This window comes from Montipora capricornis, chromosome 3 (assembly GCF_036669925.1).
Source record: "Montipora capricornis isolate CH-2021 chromosome 3, ASM3666992v2, whole genome shotgun sequence".
Taxonomy (NCBI): Eukaryota; Metazoa; Cnidaria; class Anthozoa; order Scleractinia; family Acroporidae; genus Montipora; species Montipora capricornis.
Genome location: NC_090885.1, coordinates 4,025,914 through 4,047,800, shown reverse-complemented (window position 1 = coordinate 4,047,800; position 21,887 = coordinate 4,025,914). Strand labels below are relative to the sequence as shown.

At 39.2% G+C, this 21,887-nt stretch overlaps 1 protein-coding gene across 1 annotated transcript in view; it reads left to right on the top strand.

The window, feature by feature from the left end:
• LOC138041975 (tetratricopeptide repeat protein 23-like) overlaps nucleotides 1-20,877 on the top strand; it is a 21,440-nt gene extending 563 nt beyond the window's left edge. Inside the window, exons 2-10 of the mRNA XM_068887683.1 lie at nucleotides 6,374-6,532; nucleotides 7,910-8,101; nucleotides 12,417-12,582; nucleotides 12,892-13,063; nucleotides 16,540-16,697; nucleotides 17,548-17,713; nucleotides 18,900-19,091; nucleotides 20,093-20,175; nucleotides 20,576-20,877. Of these exons, the coding sequence (XP_068743784.1) occupies nucleotides 6,374-6,532; nucleotides 7,910-8,101; nucleotides 12,417-12,582; nucleotides 12,892-13,063; nucleotides 16,540-16,697; nucleotides 17,548-17,713; nucleotides 18,900-19,091; nucleotides 20,093-20,175; nucleotides 20,576-20,696 (1,409 nt within the window). The 3' untranslated portion in view covers nucleotides 20,697-20,877. The remainder of the gene's footprint in view (nucleotides 1-6,373; nucleotides 6,533-7,909; nucleotides 8,102-12,416; nucleotides 12,583-12,891; nucleotides 13,064-16,539; nucleotides 16,698-17,547; nucleotides 17,714-18,899; nucleotides 19,092-20,092; nucleotides 20,176-20,575) is intronic.
• The last annotated feature ends 1,010 nt before the right edge of the window (nucleotides 20,878-21,887 follow it).

Here is a 21,887-nt window from a genome sequence, read left to right as displayed (position 1 = left end):
TGATACTTGTCACGGCCAGTGACTTGATTTAATATCAAACATTAAACTTTTACAACACTCTATTTCTAAACCTTACAAGCACTGTTACAAGAAGCACAGTAAATTTAGAAAAAGGAAACCCAGAGGTTAACCCTATCTAAATGGTAAGGTATCAACAGAAATATATAAATATACATTGTAGCTATAAAAATAAACACTCATAAAAATAAGAAGAAAAATCACAGAAACATCATTAAAAAAGTACAGAATGACCATTCAATAAATATTTCATGTGATTTTTCAATCTTAATTTAAACTTGTTGATTTTGGACTATCATCATGGCAATTTATTACTTTACTTGGAAGATTGTTCCAAAGTTTGATTACCTTAACAAAGAAGGAATATTTATAACAGTTTAATTTTGGAAGTTTAGTTTGTATCTTATATTGATGGTTTTGTACATTTGTACAGCTGTAAACATTTGCCATTTCAACGTCATGTGACAGTGACCTGATATTCTTAAAATGAAAAATGAACCTGCAATAGCCTTCAATAGTTTGAAGGGCATGTTCAACAAATGTCAGTAATATTATCTTGCTGACAGCAGAAAGCTGTGATAGAAGCACATATGAAAAAAATTTTGTCAAGGTCTCCATACATCAACAAATGTGATGTAACCACTAATTCGGCCTTAAAACTGTTAGTCTATACTGACTCGAAATACGTGTAGCGGTATATAACTTAGTACCAGAACATGTATTTGTGTAAATGTTATTTCAGGTTGGAAATTAAAAAAGAAAAGGCTTAACTCTGCCATGTCATGTGGTTTTTTGTGCCACTTTTTTTTTTCTTTTCCATACACTTGCTTAAAAATTAATTTCAAGTGTGAGTAGAGTATCCTGCCATTGTACTGTAACGAGTATCATGCAACACACATCTGCAAAAGTTTGCAAATATTTCATCTCATTTCACGTACAAAGTAGTTCTAAATTTCTTTACTTCCTCAGTTATTGACATAATGCGACATAATGCCATGAAATCGCTAAAATCAAGTAGAACAAGAACTGAGTTTTTGACACACCTGGGGGTCTGAGGTCTGAGTTTTTACGTTTTTGTGAGGAGATTTCTGAACTAAATTTGAAGATTTTTGATGTGAAAGATTAAAGCACTACAAAGACTACGGTACTTTAATTTATTTCTCATGACATTGCCCGGGGATTTGTAATGATTCGATAGGGGAGGAAATCAGCAATGCAGACTCGTCAAACACAAGTATAAATTATTATTACAATATGGTGGACGACTCTACAGAGTCCCCGCACCCATGATATACCGGTAAATGCCTCTTCTGCTACATTACACCCCTCCACTTATTATAAGACTTGTTAATCATTCACTGTCCCATTAACCCATTCACCCCTAACCAGCCTAAACCAGCCATACTTAGTATTTTACTCTCGACTGTCTAATTCCAGACGATTTACTTGTCAAATGGGGAACCCCCAGGAGTCAATGGGTTAGAAAGTTAATAATATTATTAATTTAATTATTAAACACTTAATGTTCAGAAAGATAATGTTCAGTGTACATAAAAATGGTAAAGAAAAAATCTCAAATGAGGTTTATAGGGCTATAATAATTATAAATTATTGTTATTAAGCAGGATATCTAATCAGGAGCATGTATATATAGGAATTAACACACATAGTCATTCATCCAGGTTGGTCTTCTTCTAGTATGAACAGACTGCAAGGATCGGACAAAGGGATGCTCTAACTGCTCTGGCTGAATAAAATGTCTTCATGTAGCTGGCATTTCTCATCTTGGTGGTTCCTTCCTGGTTTTCTATGAGGACAGCATTTCACTTTTTTTGGATCCTTTGTATGGTGCTGGTTCAAAGTTTGGGGATAACTTATTCTCATGGCTTTTGTTAAGCAGGCTATGATCCTCCATTGCAATGTCACTGTGTCCCACACTGATTGCCTGGTAGCTGCATACTCCTTTTGCTTAAGCTTTGCTTGTGTATCCCTCTCAAGATGAAGCTGCTGCGATTGGCAGGGCTTGAAATTTCCCGGCTGGCGGCGGTCAAGTTGTCTGGTGAAATCTGTTTTTGCTTGGACAATACCCAATTTTATCTGGACAAATATGCATTGCATCATGAATAACATCACTGTTTATATTCCATAATTATGGACATGGTTGTAGATGTTAAGTTCCCCACCTTATGCATGTTTTGTCGTGAATATCTTTAGCTTGGTGAGTACTTTAGATTGGGGTGCATGACTGTTAGACGGATTTGATGCAGCTTTAAGGTAAAGCCGGTAGACGATGGAGGTTCCCACTGGGAATCTCCAGGAAGTCAATGGCAGTATCAGTCCAAGGACCCTTGGGAATGGTGGTTGATCAGATGGGTTCAGGTTTACTTCTTGAACCAACCAGCTGGCAGGGATGGTGTGCTCTTATGAACACCTGCTTGCCCATGTGAGGGCACCATACTTTCTGTGGAAGCCACCTTTGTGTATACCATCCCTTGATGGCCCTTGTGTGCAAACTTGATAGTGTGCTTGCAGAGCGGCTCTGGTAGGATGATCAGTTTTCCTAGGAGAGCAAGCTCTCACGTGACCCAGATTTCCTCAACTAAGGCTTTGTTATAGTACCTGACAGACGACCTCAATCCCCTGAGGCTACAGCTTTGCATACTAATTGTGAATGTGGGATCCTGTGCTGATGCCCGTTCAACTTCATGAGCTGTAAATGCTGTTGGTATTGCTTTACTACCAACACTGTAAGGATATTTTGCAGTCTCTGTAGCATCTTGGTTCTGGGCTGGATCTAAGTGGGAGCCGGCTCAAGGCTTCTTTGTGGTTGTCTACATCGGCTATGTGTTTGACTACATCGTGGAACTGCTGAAGAGACAGTAACTATCATATAATGCATGTGCATGCTCTTGGCACTCAGGACAGTTATCAGGGGCTTTAATATGATCTGTACATATCTTGAAGTCAACTGTGTACAAGAAGAGATAAAACTTTTGACAGGCCCATTGCACTGCCATGCCATCTTTTTCAAATTGGGAATAAATTATCTTGTCTCCACAGTACTAAGCCTACAGCTGGCATAGTAGAGTAGTCTGTAATAGCCATCTGGCTGTGATTGTTCTAGAATCGAATGAGTGATGCATCTGTCACCAGCCAAGTGTTTGCATCCTTGGTGAAATAGGCCATAACTGGGGCATTTGCTAGTATTCCCTTCTTCCTCTTTCAATTGGTACCCCATTTCCACAGCCTACCTGAGCTGGTAAGATCCCATGACAATGGGCTTAATTTGGTTGAAAACTTTGTGATAATCTTGGCACAGAATTGAGCGGACCCCCGATTTCCCAGACTTCAGGCCACAGTCAGATTAGTTTTGGGGTCTTGGAGGACAAACAATGGCTTCCACTCTCTTATCAGAAACCTGCAATCCCTCCCCCATCGGGACATCACTCATGTAAGTCATGCTGGTGGCACCTGAATGACACACTTGTCATAGTTCAGGGTTAATTTGTGCATTACTGGTTCACGATTTTTGCAGTGCTCCTCGTGGTTATGCCTTACAACTCTGACAGTATCGTGCATGTTGTGAGCCCAGGATTTGCCATGTCAGCTGTTAGAACTTGACAGTTTCTGTTAATTAAATTATTCTATGAACTCAATGAACTCTTGTACTGTATAGGCCATCTGCAGCTACATGTGCAAAGGCTGTCGCTTCTCTTGAATCAGTGTGTAGTTCTATTTTGTGGAATTCCATGATTAGGTCAAGTTTACTGAATACGTTTACCTCTGAGATCTCATGCAAGGTTTCTTCAACGGAAGGAAGGGCCGGGGTGTTTTTCTCTCAGGACTGCATGATTGGCCTGTCTCATATCCAAAAAAAAACTGATATCACCATTGAGCTATCCCAAAATCACACGAGGCATGACCCAACATGTGGGCCAAAGAATTTCACAATGACATCCAGTTCTTCCAACTGCTTCAACTTTTCCATCACTTTCTGTCATGGAATGCATTGCAAGGGTTGTGCCACAGGTGCAACCTTATCATCCGGGTACAATTTTAGCTGGTAACCTATAAGTTTATGCCGGCCCTCAAAAATGTTGGGAAATTTTAATAGCCTTAAGGAAAGTTTTATTGTCCAAGGGACTGGCAGCTTCATGAATCACATCACAGTTGTTTACAGAAACCCCAACCTTAAGCATCTCAGACGTTTTACGACCCAGCAAAGTTGCAACGTCACCAGACACTATGTAGAATTCTGCAATCATTGACAAATTAGATTGTGGGACAGTGACTGCTAACTTGCTGCTTCTCCTGAGCTGTAGAGGTTTTGAGTGTTCATATGCATACACATTTCTGTCACATTCACTTAAGGCAACTGCACCACCTGTAAGAGATTGAAAGGCATGCTCTGACATGAGATTACAGCTGGCTCCTGAATCAATAATGACATCAGTTACAGTAATTTATTGGTTTACCGTAACGGTTATACACAGTTCAAAGTGTCTGAAGTCCTCTGAAGTCGTACCTGAGCCATCCGTATGTTTTTAACAAGCTATGGATATTTCTTTCTGTGTATTGCCATTGTCAACAGCATCACTTTTGACATTGGCACCGTCCACTAGCAGCAGAAGCCAGTGATTCTGGCTTACTATGTATAAAAGCTTGGTTAAGGTTAAGTTGTCAGTGCGATACTAGTATTATAAACTTAAGTCTTTGCTTTTAGATCTTTGTCCTTGTGTCGTATATTACCGTCCAGAAACCCTGTCAAACTATTACAGTGTAACTCAATTTAACGGAGCACATGGCATTGACAAAGTGACCAAGTAGACCCCAAGAGACTTCATTCTCCCCCCCCCCCCCCCAAGTCCTTGAAGCAAATAATCGTACAAAGCAAATATCCATGCCCTAAGGGTTCTCAGGGGGGAAGGGGACTGAATGTATTGAGTTAATTAAAAAAAAACACTGGGGAGGCTTATGATCCCTCACTGGATGGCATCTCACTGAGTGTCCTGTCCTGAGTAAGTGGCCTGTTCGCTTGGTAATTCTCTTCCTTTATGGGTGATTTTGGGACTGCTTTACAGCATGCCTGGATCTCCAGTTTCCTCCACCAGGGGATTTGGAATGGAGGCTGAAAGCCCATGGAAAGGGTCTCCCACAGAATCGGTACATGGAACTAACTGGTTGTTGTGTCTATGAACCACGGTTCCATCTTGCAGCTCCTCTCTTGCAGACAACAGAGCAGTATCTTACATCACAGTCCCTGGGATCCACTTAGGACCACCGGAGTAGTTCCACACATTTACAGCATCCACAACTTGGCTGTGTTGATTATGTTGTCTCTTTTGCCTTGACTGTGCTGCATGGACCCTTTGCCCCAAAATCTGGTCGTAGTAGTTCCAGGTGGGACCTCAGACTTCACCCCATCATCACTGGGAAGGTGATTCACCATTGGTGCTGTGAGGGGTAATATGCTAGCGCAACAGAAAACACGAGCACTAACTTGGTTTCGAGAGTGCTATCACCTTGCTTTCTTATCCCTAGTTTAAAAGTCAAACTTTGTTTCTTCCGGTGTATTTAATTCTTGAGTTTGAGGTTGATTCATAATCCTGTAGCTCATATCTGGACTACTGAGTCAGACATGATTTCATGCATGGGATTGTCAGTCCACCTGAGGTTGTTGCCCATTAGATACAGTGTAAGACATTCATTGAAACACAAGGTTCACCACTTCTGCAAGTTGTACCTATCATGTCAGCCACCATCAGCTACGTTCTTTTGATGATATCCCCTTGGCATGTGACACCTTGGGATGAAAAGGTTTGATTTTGGGCTCTCTTTCTTCTAGGGCCACTTGCCTTTATATCTAGGCTAACGAGCTGTTCCTTTCTCCTAGACAGATTGCTTTCACTACAGCTGAGGAACCCCACCTGCCCGTGAATTGGTCATATCCCTGACAAGGGCAGCCATGGGGTTACTGGCACTTGCTGAAGGTGTCACCCAAAGGCTATGATGGGCAGGAGCATCCATATTCCCGTGGTAGGCTGCGACCCCAGCCCATTCTACCCCAGTGCCAGGTCAGGTCATTGGAAATATTAATCTGTCCTAACATCAACCCAAGGTTGCAAATTTTACTCAGAAATATCAGAACTTACTTTGTAGCTAAGCATAATATTAGCAAATGGTCATCATCTCTAGTGATCATCATCATCCATTTGACATCGCTTTCCACATCAAATGAGTACATAGGACTTTGCATGGTGTGTTTGCCACCCATTTCAAAGTGCCCACCATTTCAAATGTCTTTGATCACTTTGGAAATTCATTAATGATTTTTTTTGTGACCCCTTAAATTTAGGAGAACAGAGGAATGGTATTTCAGGAGTCATCCACATTCCATCAGCTTCAGAAATCAAACCAGGAATAATTACAAAACTGCATAGATATTCATCCTCAGAGGAATCTCTTGATTACGAAAATACAGAAGATACAGAAAATGCTGCAGAATATGTTAATGGCAAGTGCACTTTGTTACATGTACATTACAGCACGTCACCACCATATGTTAGAAAAAATAGATGTAACTGCATTTTGCTTGTACCTGAGGAAGAGACCAGCTGTTCCTTAGAACGAATTATATGAAGTTCATGAAATGTTATTTGGGATTTCTCTTTTATACATGTATGTGACTAAAACCAAGAAATGACGTCTTAAGGAGTAGTTGATTGGGCACTGATTCTGAATTACAACTGGAATAGCAGTAGGACCATGGTTAAGACTTACGCTGTACATCACCTCCTTTTCATTGGCCGTTTTCACACTAGGAACGGATTATCCGACTGCTAGATTTTCCGTCTTGGTATGAATTCGAAACAGACAAACTGTCTGAATTTCTCCCGTCTCGCATTCACATTAGACGGATAGAACACATGTTTTCCTTCCCAGAACTCATTGCGCTCTTTCTAGTTCCAGGCTTTTCAGGGCAAAGTAACATGACTTCATCCGTCCAGGGGCCCGTTTCTCGAACGTCCCGAAACTTTATGGGCCATTTTTGGGTGTCACAATTCCCTTTGTATCTCAAGAACAGAGAGGATTTAAGTAGTCAAACTTCACACATATCTCGTTGTTATCTTAAAAACATGTTAAAAGATCAGCTTTCCAAAACAAACGGTTGACAGTTTCACACATGACTTTTTGGGCCCGAAAAGTTATTGGGACGTTCGAGAAAACGGGCCCCTGGTGTGAATGCAAGACAAGTAATCCGTCTTTGACAGATGTCCCGTTCTCAAAATCCGTCTATATAGACGGATAATCGGACAGATAAAAATAGACGGATTATCCATCTCTAGTGTGAAAACGGCCATTGAGGGGCAGGGTGCATTAACAGTTAATGTCAAATTTTCTAAAGGGTGTTTTTCAGTTTTGTTCAATATTGGCTGAAGAACACACCATTAATTGCTATGAAAACAACTTCAGCTCAAGAGCTCTAGAGATCAGTAAGTGTGTGTAATCAACAAAATCTAGTACCCTGAAGACATTTGCTGTAGTATTTGATGTTAAAAACACAATCATCCCACAAGTTTAAAAAGGAGAGCATGGCTTTATGTCCTGTGAAAGAAAAGTGCAAACATGAATCCTCTTCCAAAGTTCATAAATGGATCCCCCTTCAAAAGGATTCAGCATCTGACCAATTACTCAGTAGATGAAAGGAAACATTTGAAAGGGGTTGGATCATTTCAATTGACTCTAGTTGGACATTATATACCATATTCCAGCTTCCGGATTCTGGGTTTTAGGCAAACCCCCCGTGCTGATCACAATTCTGAAAACAACATGAACTAAGTAGGTGACACAGTAAAGAAGGTACCTACATGTAGTTCTTTTCTTTGCACAGGCTTGGCACCACCTGAAGTCCTTCTGAAAAGCTACAGGCGACAAGCTAGGGAATTTGCAAGGATGGACGATGAAAGAGCTGTGTACGAACGTGTACGATGTGTAGCCTTAACTAAAATAGATTATAGTGTCAATCATTGGAAATTGGCCAAACCGTATTCCAAGCTTTCCCAGGCATACCTTGACCAAAGAGGTTAGTATTTAAAGGGTGCTGTAATAATTATTGGCATTGTATAATTTGTCCAAGAAACAGACCTTTGGAAACCATTGTTTGTAATGCCTTGTTTTGGTGGACATTGACTGAGGGTTCTTTGTATCCAACTGTAGACTGGTTCAAATCCTGCTCAACCCTGGATTTTTTTCTTTTTGCACGGTAGTGCATAAGTTGTTCATTTCACTCTAGTGATCTCTCTAAGATCAATGAAATAATAAAGTAATGGACTACATCATTGGCAACAATTATTGCGGGATTGCCGCCACAAGGCATCATGGCTAATAACATCAATTATATCCAGAAATGCAACTAATTAGATGCACGCTTAATTTCAATATTTTGAAATTCAGTCCTAAACAAAGGCATTATGTCAAGTCTCTGCGGAATAAACTCATACAAATCCTTATATTTATTCCCCAGAGCCTCAAGATGATGCCTTTTGTTTAGGACTGACACAAAGTGTCCCTTTAAGTTTAAGCTTTTTCTTCCTTCATGAATTTCCAACCATAATGTAAGGGTAAAGATTAAAGTGTTATTTTTAGCTTAGGCTAAAATGCAGCTGTTTATCTTTACATGAGGAGCATCATTTGGGGGACACTTTGTGACATTAATTGTCTGTATTCCGAGACGCAAGTAGTATTGAACCAAGGGGACACTTGGTGATACTCATTGAAATCCGCGTGCATCTAATTTAAGCTATTGTAGGCATTTCCCTAGTGTAATATTTCAGACATTGTTAAAACCAAAAAAATGTGATATACCTTTGTTAGCGAGAATGTTGTCTATTTAATCCAGTGCCACTGCTTTCACAAGATTTATATTGGTGAAACTGGCAATAGGTTAGGGGTCAGATTCCGAGAACATCTGCACAGTGCACAACATAGATCTCCCTGTAGGCTGTCATTTTCATCGTCGGGTCACACTCTTGAGGACATCTTAGTCTCTGTTATCGCTCCGGCTTCAGCAGGGTTTTAGACAATTTCGTGTTTTTTAGGCTAACCAGATATTTAAGCACCGGCCTCTGCACCTAGGCACTGGGAGGCACCGTGGCCTCATGGTTAGTGTGCTCAACTCTGGATCGAGTGGTCCGGGTTCGGGTCCTGGCCGGGGACATTGTGTTGTGTTCTTGGGCAAAACACTTTACTCCCACCGTACCTCTCTCCACCCAGATGTATAAATTGGTACCGGCGAAATGCTGGGGGTAACCCTGCGATTGGCATCCCATCCAGGGGGGAGTAAAAAAACACTCCTAATCGCGTCATACCACAGAAACCGGGATAAGCTCTGTCTCTGATGGGCAACTCGGCTCGTAAACAGACTTTACTTTTGACTTTACTCTGCACCTAGGCGATTTAAACATCGACTTCAATTTTCTTCTACACTCTCAAAGTCAGCTGGCACTATGGCTTTACACATTAATTTGTTATATTTTGTTTTTACTTGAAGGTTATGACCCACGCACAATAAAGCACTGAAAGCACTGAAGAAGAGAGAGCACCCTCGAAATGATGGATAGCGCAATCCACCAGATAAATCACTATCCAGTGGTTAAACACTAGGAAAACCAATTGAGTTCCAGTGGATAGTGATTTATCTGGTGGATAGCGCTATCCAACGTTTGAACAACTGGGGCTTGGTCTATTTTATACACTGGCACATTTTCTTAATGAATAATAATTTAATAATAAGTTATTTACTTATAACGCGCAAGTATCAATTTACATTTTCACCTGCGCGGAACTAAATCCTTTAAAAACCTAATTACAATTATATAATATAACTAGTAACTAATGATAACTAATAACTAATTACTCATAACAATTAAAATTATATGAATAGCATAAAAAATAAAAACTGGCCTTAATATCTAAAAAAGAATTGTATGGGTTGTGTAAACAATTAAAATATTTAAGGAAATGCTTCTCTAAAAAGATACGTCTTAAGTGCTTTCTTAAAAGATGATAAAGATAATGAACTTCTAACATTAAATGGTAGGTTATTCCATAGTTTTGGAGTGGCGACTTGAAATGCGCGGTCTCCAAGAGTAGTATATGTTTTCACTTTTTCTATTTCTAATAATAAATTGTCACTATTTGACCTAAGGTTGTATTTTCCAGGCTTCTTAAATTTAATTAACTCTTAATTAGGGGCATGCCCATGAACAGCCTTATATGTAATTAAAAGTATCTTAAATAATATGCGTTCACGAATAGGCAGCCAATGAAGTTTAAACAGTAAAGGTGTTATGTGACAGTATTTACCGGCATTATATGCAAGCCTAGCTGCAGCATTCTGTACTCTTTGAATTTTTTGGATTTGATAATCAGGTAAACCTAGATATAGACTATTACAGTAGTCAATTCTACTGTAAATTAATGTATGGATAAGAACTTCCACCGATTCTTGTGATAACTATTTTCGTATTCTACGAAGATTATACAAATGATAAAATGCAATACTACAAGTCTTATTGATATGTGTGTTCATTGTTAAGGATGGGTCTAGCCACACCCCCAAGTTCTTGACTTCTTTGCTAGGCTTTATCAAGTCGTTACCAACACATAATGTGGACATATTTATTTTCTGAAGTTGTTGCTTCGTGCCAATTAGTAGCAGCTCCGTCTTGTCAGTGTTAAGTTGTAGTTTGGACTCCTTCATCCATTTCTGTATATCTTTAATGCATCTTTCCATAGCCGCTATGGCCTCAACCTCTCCACAATTGTCCTTGGGACTAAAAGATACATAGAGTTGAGTATCATCAGCATAGCACGTAACAGATGGTAGGTGGGGTTTAATGATATCAGATAACTCTCCAGTGTAAATTGTAAATAGCAGAGGACCAAGACAGCTCCCTTGTGCCAAACCGAACTGTAAGTCGAAAGAACGTGATTCAGCTCCATTAACGACGACTCGTTGAGATCTATTCTCTAGGTAGGATTCAAACCATCGTAAAGGTACATTTGTGATTCCACATCTAATTTTAAGGCAATCAATCAGCATTTTATGGTCTATAGTGTCGAATGCAGTACTCAAGTCTAATAGTACTAATAGAGTCACATGTTGTTTATTCATATTCATGAGGAGGTCATTTTTTACTTTCAGTAGAAGAGTTTCTTAGTGAACTTTTAGAACTGTGCTTCACTTCCTATTTTCTTAACATATGAAAAGTTATTGTTGTTACTTTGGGTTGATGGTCTGAAATTGAACAACTGTACACAAATTGATTTTTTTTACTGGTGAAGAAAACAGTTTCTTGGTATGATCCTTAGAAAATAATGCAAAAAAACTTATAGCATAAAAATTTAACCACACAATCATGTGACAGGTCTTTAAAATCTCAGTATGTTTTATGTGCATTCCTTAAGAATGGAAAAGAAAAAAAAAACATGTTCACTGACACGTTTCACGTCGATGTTGTTGGATGTGTTCTTGATAATATTGTATCTCTGAATTTTTATGATCTTGGCTCACTTGACTGCCGCCAACAAATTGTGCAAACACAAAATCCTCTGGTACCCATTCTGGGGTTTTCCAAGAGGAAAAATGGGGGAGTTAGGATTTAATCCTTTGCACCTTAACCACTGCCTAACTAGAAATTCACTGGTAATCCTAAATGAAATAAAATTCTGAAAAAATCTTCTCAGTAGAAAAATTTAAATAAAAACAAAAAGATAATGGCAACTACATTCATAGAAAAACGAGTTCACGAGATGTACACTTAGGCAATTACCAGCAGATGGATTTTCTGATATGGCGCATCATATTTAGTGTTACTTATTGTAGTGTCTTGCGATTGTTATCTTAAATTGTCAATGAAATAAATCAATTGTATTCATCATATCCCTGTTGCTTTTATATAATTGAATTTCATGATCAAATTTAATCCTCAGTTTGTTCTGGAGCTTCTGGGTGCTTGCCCCCTTGCCAGTCACAATCACAGTCACTGTCCCTTTGATTTAAAAGTCATTTGTTGAGTGTCGGTCTGCAAGGGGATCAGTGTTTAAGGTACCCACTGAAAAGTTGTTGTGTTTTACCATTTAAAACTGGGCGAATTATGGTAAAAGGAGGAAAAAGTTTACAAAAGGACACTTGTACCCTATGAATATGATGCCTATGGAGAAAGAGAGAGAGAGAGAGGGAGAGAGAGATAATTATATCTGTATATATACTTCTTTATTGCAGAAAGATACATCTATACTGCAGCCATCAGGCTGAATTGGGCTTTAATCCTGTAAGTCATATTATATTAAAGTCCTATTTATAAGATTTGTTCTGTCATGTGTTAACCACATAGGTATGGCCCAACAAGCTCTCCTTCATGCTGGAAATGCCCGTGATGTTCTTCTGGCTGCCGATGCGGCTAAACAGCAAGGAAGACAGGCTTATGAAAGATCTGATGTATTGCCCATAATGGAGTTGATTTATCTTGTGATGGGAAAGGCACAGCTTGCTTTGAAAAAGTAAGTTTTGTATTTGTGTGTTGTGTGAAGCCTATGATGAAAATGACAGTGATGATAGCAGTAATAATAATAATAACTTTGTTAATGTGTTACGCTGTTGAGATAAAAATGTTTCATGTCTATTACACCAAACTGAGTTTTGATTCTTTTCATTGCTTCTTAACTTGGATAATATTGATGGCAATGTCTCAAATACTGTGTCATTCATTACAGATATTAATCATAAGAATAGCAAAATTGTTAGAGTTTTGAAGATCATACCTACAGGATGGTTAATAATTATTATTTTGTTTCTTATTTGCTGTATAGCCCTCAGAAAGCTGAGCAGAACTTAAAGAAAGCTGATTTAGTATCACAAGAAATAGAAGGCATGGGATCCAACCACAGAGATCCACAAAAAAGACTTCAAATATTAATGTCACTTGGGCGTGCCAGTCTAAGGGCTCACAAGACTGGGCATGCACTTGAGGCTTTTGAGAAGGTATGAAACATTCCCCACATATTATCTGTCGCTGTAACCCGCTGGTTTTCATATTGTCCACACTCAAGATGAAACTTTGGTATCACTGAGAGATTGCTCTTCAGACACACAGGCTTCATTACTACTTCTGTTTTCAATCATATTGAGTTGACAGGAAAAAAATAACACCTAAGTTGGGCAATATTTCTCAGAATTGAAGTTACCAAGCCGAGTAAGGAAAACGTTTCATCAATCCTGTTAAAAGCTGTCCTAAACTTCCCGTCAAATTCTGAATAGCACTAGAATTGATTTACCGGTATTGATTTATTTAGTATATGTGATTTAATTTATTTTATTCTCAGATTAAGGTTTACATAGTTAATTACTGAAGCCAGAGGCTTTTTTGGCAAAGGTTATACAGGAGACCAGGCGAACTGCCAGATGGCAAACAAAAAAAACAAAGATGACTATACAAATAAATGTACAATTAAGGATACATAATTAAACCTAAAGCTAACTATTATATCTTACGAGAAAGAGTTCGAAGGCATTATGAGAGGAATTATGTTTCACGGTTAAACGAAAAGTTGTATGTTAGTTTCCAATGACTGGAAATAATCTCTGAGTTTGCGTTTGTAGTTTGAAAGATTGAGAGGGGATAGGGAAGATATCTGTTTGCAAACATTGCTTTTGTTATTCAAATGTGCCTACCACGGGAACAAAAGACGTCAGCGATATCTTCCCTATAGGGTCATAAGAGAGGAATATCATTCCAAATTTGGGGACCCTGTATATGAGTATGGAGATGAAAGTTATCTTTCTGCCTTGTAAAATATTGATGACAATCAGAATTAAGTTTGAAGAGGGGAATGGGTAAGATCTTTTGCATATGAAGGAAAACTAAACAAGAGACTTGGTGCTTATGAATATTGAATGTATTAAGAATGTTTAATGTGCGGAATAGAGGGTAGGTATGTGCACGTTACGGAGGGTGAGTCATGATTGTTGGGCCTTTCTTTTGGAGTCGAACGACTGGTGGTAGATGAGAGGGATATGTAGACACCCAAACGATAGAAAAGTACTGTAGGCAGGGGAGTATTAGAGAATTATATGATGTGCATAGAGTATTTGTGAGAAACAACTGACGAGATTTGGTAATGATCCCGATGGATTTAGTAACTTTGGAAGAAATTGCTTCAATGTGTGGTTGCCATGACAGGTTTTGATGGATAATGACACTTAAAAATCTTGTGTTTTCTATTCCATTAATTTAATAAAGGTAAAGGTAAAAGTCCTTATTTTAGCGAGGGTAGCACGTGACAAGTTTTGTGACAGTGAACTAGAGTTACTGATGAACTTGTGGTGCGCACCTTTTACTCCCCTTCCTCCATCAATGCTCTGTTTTATGACGTTGATTAAATGAGATGGGGATCGAACTGGCGACCTCCAGCTCAGAAGGCCGCGCACTAACTGACTAAGCTGTGCCTGTCTACTTACTCTATTGTTATCGATGGTGATAGAGAGACCACCAAGATTAATTGTCTTTCTCGGAGAGTGAAATAAAATAAGTTTTGTGTTATCAGGATGCAGAGTTAGTTTGTTAGCTTTGAACATGTGGCCAATAGGAAAAGTTCACAGTTAACAATTTTAATTAGTTCCGAGATGTTCTTGTGCTGAAAGAAAACATTGGTTTCATCGGCAAAAAGTATAAATGAGAGATAATTTGAACATGTAAATTGTCATTAATGTATAAAAGAAAATAATAATAGTGGTCCAAGTAAAGAACCCTGGGGAACACCACATTTAATAGAAAGCAGTGGGGATTTAAAGGTGTCAATGCATCCAGTTTAGAGGGGTGCCTCGTATACCATACAAATTGAACTTCTCTAGGAGAATGGAATGATTACCAGTTTCAAAGGCTTTTTTGAGATCGATGAAGAAACCTATAGTGTGTTCATTCTTTTCGAGCGATTCAAATATTTGGTTAGTAAGTTTCAATATTGCCATGAAAGTAGAGTGTTTCCTTCTAAAACCATACTGATGCATGATCATTTAGAATGTTGTGTCAAGTAAGATAATTCATAAGGCGATGATACATGGCACTCTCAAGAAGTTTGGAAAAGCAAGGTAAAGAACTTAGTGCTGTCCTTCACTTTTGACTACTGATTTTGAGTCTATCAGGCACAATACCAGAAGAAAAGGACATGATGGAGATGCCAATAAGTCAATAGATGTTTTAATCACATTGATGTTGATACAGTCCACTCCCTCACTGTTACTACTTTTAAGAGAGGACACTATATTAATAATTTCTTCAGGAGTAGTAGTTGAGGTGAAGAAACAATCCTCAAAAGAACCATTCAGATATGATTTGTGGTCAACAGAAACATGAGGAATTATGGCGGCTAGGGAGGGAACGATGTTAGTACAGAATTCATTAAACTTGCTAGCAGTTGTTTGAGGGTTATTAATAATATTACCTCTGTTGTCTTTCATATTGGTAAAGGGTCTGGAATAATGGAATTTTGAGGTGACCACGCTTTTAATTATAGACCAAGTTTGTCTTAATGATGAGCGTACAGATGTTAATTTGTCATGGTAGTCCTTTTTCCTACATAATTTGATTATGTAGTTGTATTTAAGTGAAGCTATGATCCTTGCAGTTATCAACGCAATTTTGGCATTTGCGCGGCTTCTCCATTTCAATTGCAAATTCTAACGGAGCAAATAGAAAATCAGTATCATTTTCAAAATGATTAAAAGGAAACATGTCAGCCAGGCAATTATTGCAATACCAGTCACAATCAGAATTGGTCAGATCATTGTACTCAGAGAGAGAAAGTGGGGTACATTTCAGATGTTTTCATAAGTGGCAAACGTCACAGAATATAGCCGTATGGTCATTATGAACTCTAAATTTACGTATGGAGCATGGATTTTTGACACAATCAGGCCGCATTAAGGTAATTCCCTTGAAATTTTCTACTATCAAACTTTTTTGGAAACTTGGCACAATTAACATTCATGATATGAACATTAAAAAAATGCAATAAAAAAATTGGGTTACCGTGCTTGTTTACGCGTCAGCAGGCTCTTAAAATGGGGTATTTTTACTGTTTGCGCATTAAGTCTTGGTTACTTCAAAGACACAAAATTTTATTTTGAAAATAAAGCTTCTTTTATTCACATAGGCAGTATTGCTTCATTTACGCCGTTTTTGATTGCCTGGTTGTGGGAATAGTGCACTTTTTGGGACAGTGCCGTGGTTAGCTTGAAGGCCAAAATACACCCAGTACGGAACTGTTTTCCAAAAAAAATTCTTACGTGCTCATGTGCGCGCGCTAATGAGGCGAAAATCGTGCGCAGTGGGATTGCGCAATGCAATACTAAGGAATTACCTTAAATAAGGGGATAAAATAACTAGTTAGAACTAGAATAATGAAGTCTGATCTGAACTTGCACTGATTGACATTTTGTTGGTTGTCCTGTTGTTTCAGGCATTGGAAGTTGCTCTGACACAATACGGCGAAGAAAGTGAAAAGTTGATACCTATCTATCAATGTTTGGCACGAGCTGAAAGTAGCCAAGGAAATTCGTTGAGTCATGACCGAGCCACCAAAGTACTTCTTCAAGCTCACGAGATCAGTAAATCAAGGTACCGGTAAAAGATTTCATAATTAAATTTCAAAAAACGGCTAAAATTTTTAAAATACGAGCTTTCGATTGTGGTATCTACCGTAGTCGTCGACGGGTAAAAATAAATGAACAAGGGGCTATAACTGAAATTATAATATAACTGTATAGATAACAAAATAGTGGAAAATGTGGATTCATTATGACTTTGTGTTAAAAAGAATATTGTAGCGGGCAAGAATTGTTGTCCGCATTGGGAGACGAACTTACGGTCTAAGAAATTATTCCTAGGAACTCGCCCTCCATTTTGCCATTCATAGTTTCACAAATCCAGTCTTTTTGCCTTTAGAAACAAACCCAGTGAAATGTAAGGTTTTGGCGGTTGACTTTTTACACTACGATATAGTCATCAGTGCCCCCCAATTGCAACAGGCGGAACCATTGTGGAGCAAATCGAGTCATTCAAGTTCCACGGTGTGTACTTATCTCATGACTTGACCTGGACGATGCATGTTGACCATATAGTGAAAAAAGCCAACCGCAGGCTCTACGCCCTTAGTTGTTGCGTTCCAACAGAAGATGTAGTTAGAGTTTATTGCTCTCTAGTCAGGCCCATACTCGAGTACGCCTGTACTGTCTTCGCAGCATTGCCACAGTACCTCTCAGCTCCTCTCAGATGCGATTGAGAGGATACAGAAGCGCGCCCTCAAAAATAGTGTTCCCAGGTCACAAACAACTGCGCGCATCACCTCAGTCTAACTTTCGTCTAAAAGTTTTACAAGCCGCAAATAAGGCGCGGTCTGCAGAGGACGTATACGCACCCCGCACTCTTTAGACATTTTCCTTCAATTGTGGTATCACTATTTCTGCAGATTTGGAGAAGATTCAGTAGAAGTTGCAGATTCATCATTTGTGCTTGCCGGTCATTACTTAAACCGAGATAACTTTGACGATGAAGCAAAGAAATACTTAGAAGATGTCATCAGCTTATACATGCAGCACAGAGGTCCTTATCATAGCTCCACTCTAAAGGCACAGGTTTGATAAAATTGGAATGTTTCAACCTTGGACGTGTCTTTGCTAATGAAAAACAATTAGCAATATGTCCAATAATCATCGGATTAACTGTGAAGTTTTGTAGTGTACGCCAATGCGTATAATCCTATCCCGCCGTAGAAACCGAAAGCCTGAGAGTGCAAAATAGGTGTAAAGGATCTCAGCAAGAGAAAATCACTTCTTACCTCTTGACAAATTAATGGGCGTTTTCCCCTGCATCCCGCCATCACCATGCTATTTAAACTTGAGAGTTATTTTATAGACGAATAGTTTGAAGATTTGGTTAAAATTATTATCGTGTAATGCTAAAAGTTCGCTATCGTTTGCCTTCCGTGGCTAAAACGCAGCTTTGCCCCATTTTACCAAATCCCTGGCCCGGGTTGGTTGAAGCATGTTTAGCGCTAACCAGCGTTTAATACCATGGAAACGTACAGATTTTGATACCTCTTAACCAACGGTTAGCGCTAACCAGGCTTCGAGCACCCGTCCCCCTTGACTATGGTAAATCAAAAAAAGTTCAGAATTCGAAGGAAGCAAACAGTGTTAGTTGTACTAAGAAGAGGCATGTTTCACCTTTCAAATTATGAGATTAAGGAGTGCTTTTTTTTTGGAAGTGAATGTTGTCTCAAACTGAAAGAGATGCAATTAAAATGCATTCCATTGCATTAAACGTGGGAAATAAACACGGAAAACCAAATTTGATTTCAAAGCTGAGACCACTTTTTGCGAAGATTTTTTAAAGTGATCATCCGAAAGTATATCACGCCCTTATTCATGCTACGCTCGGTCCTTACGCCCGCTCCGATCTGTGCGATGTGTTCTCGTTTTTGCTCGGCAATGAATATCGGGGAATATTCAAGATACTTGTTCCGAAAGTGCATTATCCGAAATTCCATGCGGGTTATAAAACTCACTCTCGTCTTGTTTAGTACTATCACTCATTTGATGCTCGCATGCAACACTAAAACAACAATAAAGAAATTTTGTTGCTTACAAATAAGCTGCTCGCGCTGGTCCAAACGGCTTTTCCTGTGACTGGCTATTAACGTTACCCTGAGTTGCGTTTATTGGAGCCGTACGGGTAATATGATGAAAGGTAAAATGGGCAGTTATGTTTGTTAAAAGTAGAAACATCTTTACAGCTTTTTTTTGCTTTCCCCCGATCCAGGATGAGCTCAGCCGCTTGCTAATCCGTGAGGGAAGTTTAGAGGAAGCGGTGTCTCTACAGAAGTCAGTAGCCGAAGCTAAAGTGGTTTTGTACGGTGATCCAAGTCAAGAAGCTGCAGCTTGTTATCAGATGCTCGGCAGCATAAGACTGAAACAGGGGCGACTTCAACTGGCTTTAAAATGGCTGACAAAGGTATTACAATGCATGGAAATTTCAATCATTTTCAATCATTTTATCCATTACGGCACCCAGGGTTATTCCTTCTCATGCAAGTGTTAATCAAGCTTTATCACGCTTTGCAACCACGAACCATTTTAATCAAATCTATTGTAGGTTTCAGTGATTTTCTTGAGTATTCAGTCTAAGGCCTGGCCAAACGGGAAATGTTTGGCGACCAAAGATTTTACCGTTTGGCCACCTTTTTGGTGCTGTTTGATCGTGTTTGATAAAATATAAAGGCCATCAACATTCAATCAAAAAACTTAAAACATTTCTTTTGGTATGGTGTTTGATGGGCGAAGTTTTGTTCGTTTGGCCAGCCGTATCAATCATGTTTGGCGCGTGCATGCGTACCACGCTTGCTCAGCCGCTTGTATCCACGTGTATTTTATGTATTTGTGACCCATAGTTCTTTGCTTGTGGAGTTTAATCTGAGTTAGATCAAACATGTTTTAACCATTTGGCCACTCAGTTCAACATTAGCGTGTTTGGTCACCAAACAACGTTTGATGTTGTTTAAACGCCAAACATTTCCCGTTTGTCCATGCCCTGAAGTGCACCATCGGGTTTTTTTTTCCCACCCTGATTCCAGGACAACCAGATATCATTATTTCTCTTTTTATTGTAGTTGTAATCTTGAAATCTTCATTCTGTTACGCACATGTAAACTACAATATCCGCAGCAATTTTATATCCTTGTTCTATACAAGTTTTAAAATTTAGTACGTACGAGCACACAAAATCCCTCGAAAAGGAGAGAGAGTGGCGGAATCCATTTCGACAATAAATTCTTGCGCCAAATGATCAATCTTACCGTAAATGTTGGAAAGTTTCGGCGTTTTCAGAATCTCAAATAACTGACCGCAGTTCGCCGTTAAGAAGCGACAATTTAGTTCGCTGTGATCTAAAGTAGAGTAAAGTAGAGTACCATTTTCTGTGATGTTAGGCTTGAAGTATATTTCCTTTTTTTTTAGAGCTATAACATGTTAATTGTGACATTAGGAACCTCTCACAAACGAACAAAGCAGATTGAGGATGTCATAAACCGTGTAAAGAAGTATGTATTTTCAATATTTTTACGATTAAGGTATATTGTGCACCGCATGTATAAAATAAGAACACAAGTTGAAACGTTGTTTAATCGGTAAACTTTATACCTCTAGGGGAAAACCATGCCCCCACTGGAGTTTCATGTTTAGCCTAAATACGCGTTTCGGTGGGGTTCCGCAAAGCAGAGAAAAACGAGGAAGGATATTTTCGCCATGCAAAAAGTGGGCGGGGAAATGATTGAGGATAGAGCTTTTCGGCTTAGTCGCTTATTGCTTTTAAAATTACAGTACTTGTTGCTTCAGTGATTAAATTGGCGCATTTGTGGCATCCATTTGACTGGTTGTAGTTGAATTACCCGACTGAGCAAGTGTCTCATTGTCTCATTTCTCGCCTCTTCTTTTTTTTAGGTCACCTGATGCTCAGAGGTTTCTTAGCCCCGAAGACAAATTAAAGAAAAGACCAAGATTTACACAAGTGGTGGGAAGATCGAAACCCTTCGGTTATTCTGCGACTCCCAGCGGGGAATAGAAGATCGGCTATTAACGACAGGGTTAATTCAGCCAAGAAGTCATTCAAAGTTGTACACATAAGAAGAAGAGGGGAAGCCAATGATGACTTTTTTGAACAATTCACGAACCGAAAAGAAAATCATTAGAAGATATAGCTGTTAGAAACTGATGTAAATACTATATTAAAAGATTGAAGGCAATTTATGTTCTCAGCGCTATTTCAGAGCAAAAATACATTTTTGGTTAAAAAAGTCTCAAAGCGTATCAAAATTTGAGTCGTGCACTTAGAGCCTGGTATCCATATGATCGATCGTCCGGATCGTCCCGAACTCAGTTCTATCCGGACGATCGAGGTCGTTTTAGTCGGCCTGGGTCGTTTACTATCGTTTGAGTAGTGTTTTCATAGAATCGTCCCGATTGCCTCCGAACATTATTTGAAACGACTGGGGCGATCGGGACGATCCGGAAGATCATATGGAAACCAGTCTTTTAAAGTGTTGTCGGTTGAGCACGACGTAAAGGCTTTTACATTGTTGTGGAGCAAGTTCTTCTCTTCTGATTTCCACCGCCCAATAAGACCACGGATCGTTTTTCGAACTGAATCTCGAAACTATTAGGGCGGGATTAGGGTGGCATGAAACGCTTTGTATCTTTAAAGAGAAAACGTCACATACATACATATACTTTATTTATTTCACCTCGAAAATTCAGAGTTGCATAATGCAACAAAATACAATACTCGTACAATAAAATGCTAAAATTAAAAATATGTTTAACGATATACATGGGCCAAGTGGCCCATCAGGCCGGAGCTTCTCCCGGTTTCTGTAGCATGAAGCGACTAGGAGTATTTCTACGCCCCCCTGGATGGGATGCCAGTCCTCGCAGGCTTACTCCCGGCATTTTAGTACCAATTTATGCACCTGGGTGGAGAGAGGCACCGTGAGAGTAAAGTGTCTTGCCCAAGAACACAATACAATGTACCCGGCCAGCAACACGAGTCACGTTCGAATAACGCGCAAGAAAAAAATGATCCTATTTTATGTGTCACTATGGTAACTGAAACTATTTACCCACATTGCTCGCTTTGTATGAAGTAAAGGCTGTTTTTCACTAGCGACCGATCGAGTCGGAGTCGGAGTCGGAGTCGTATTCAGAAGCGCAGAGCGATACGTTCTGATGAAAATCAAACTGTCGGAATCGGAAGCAG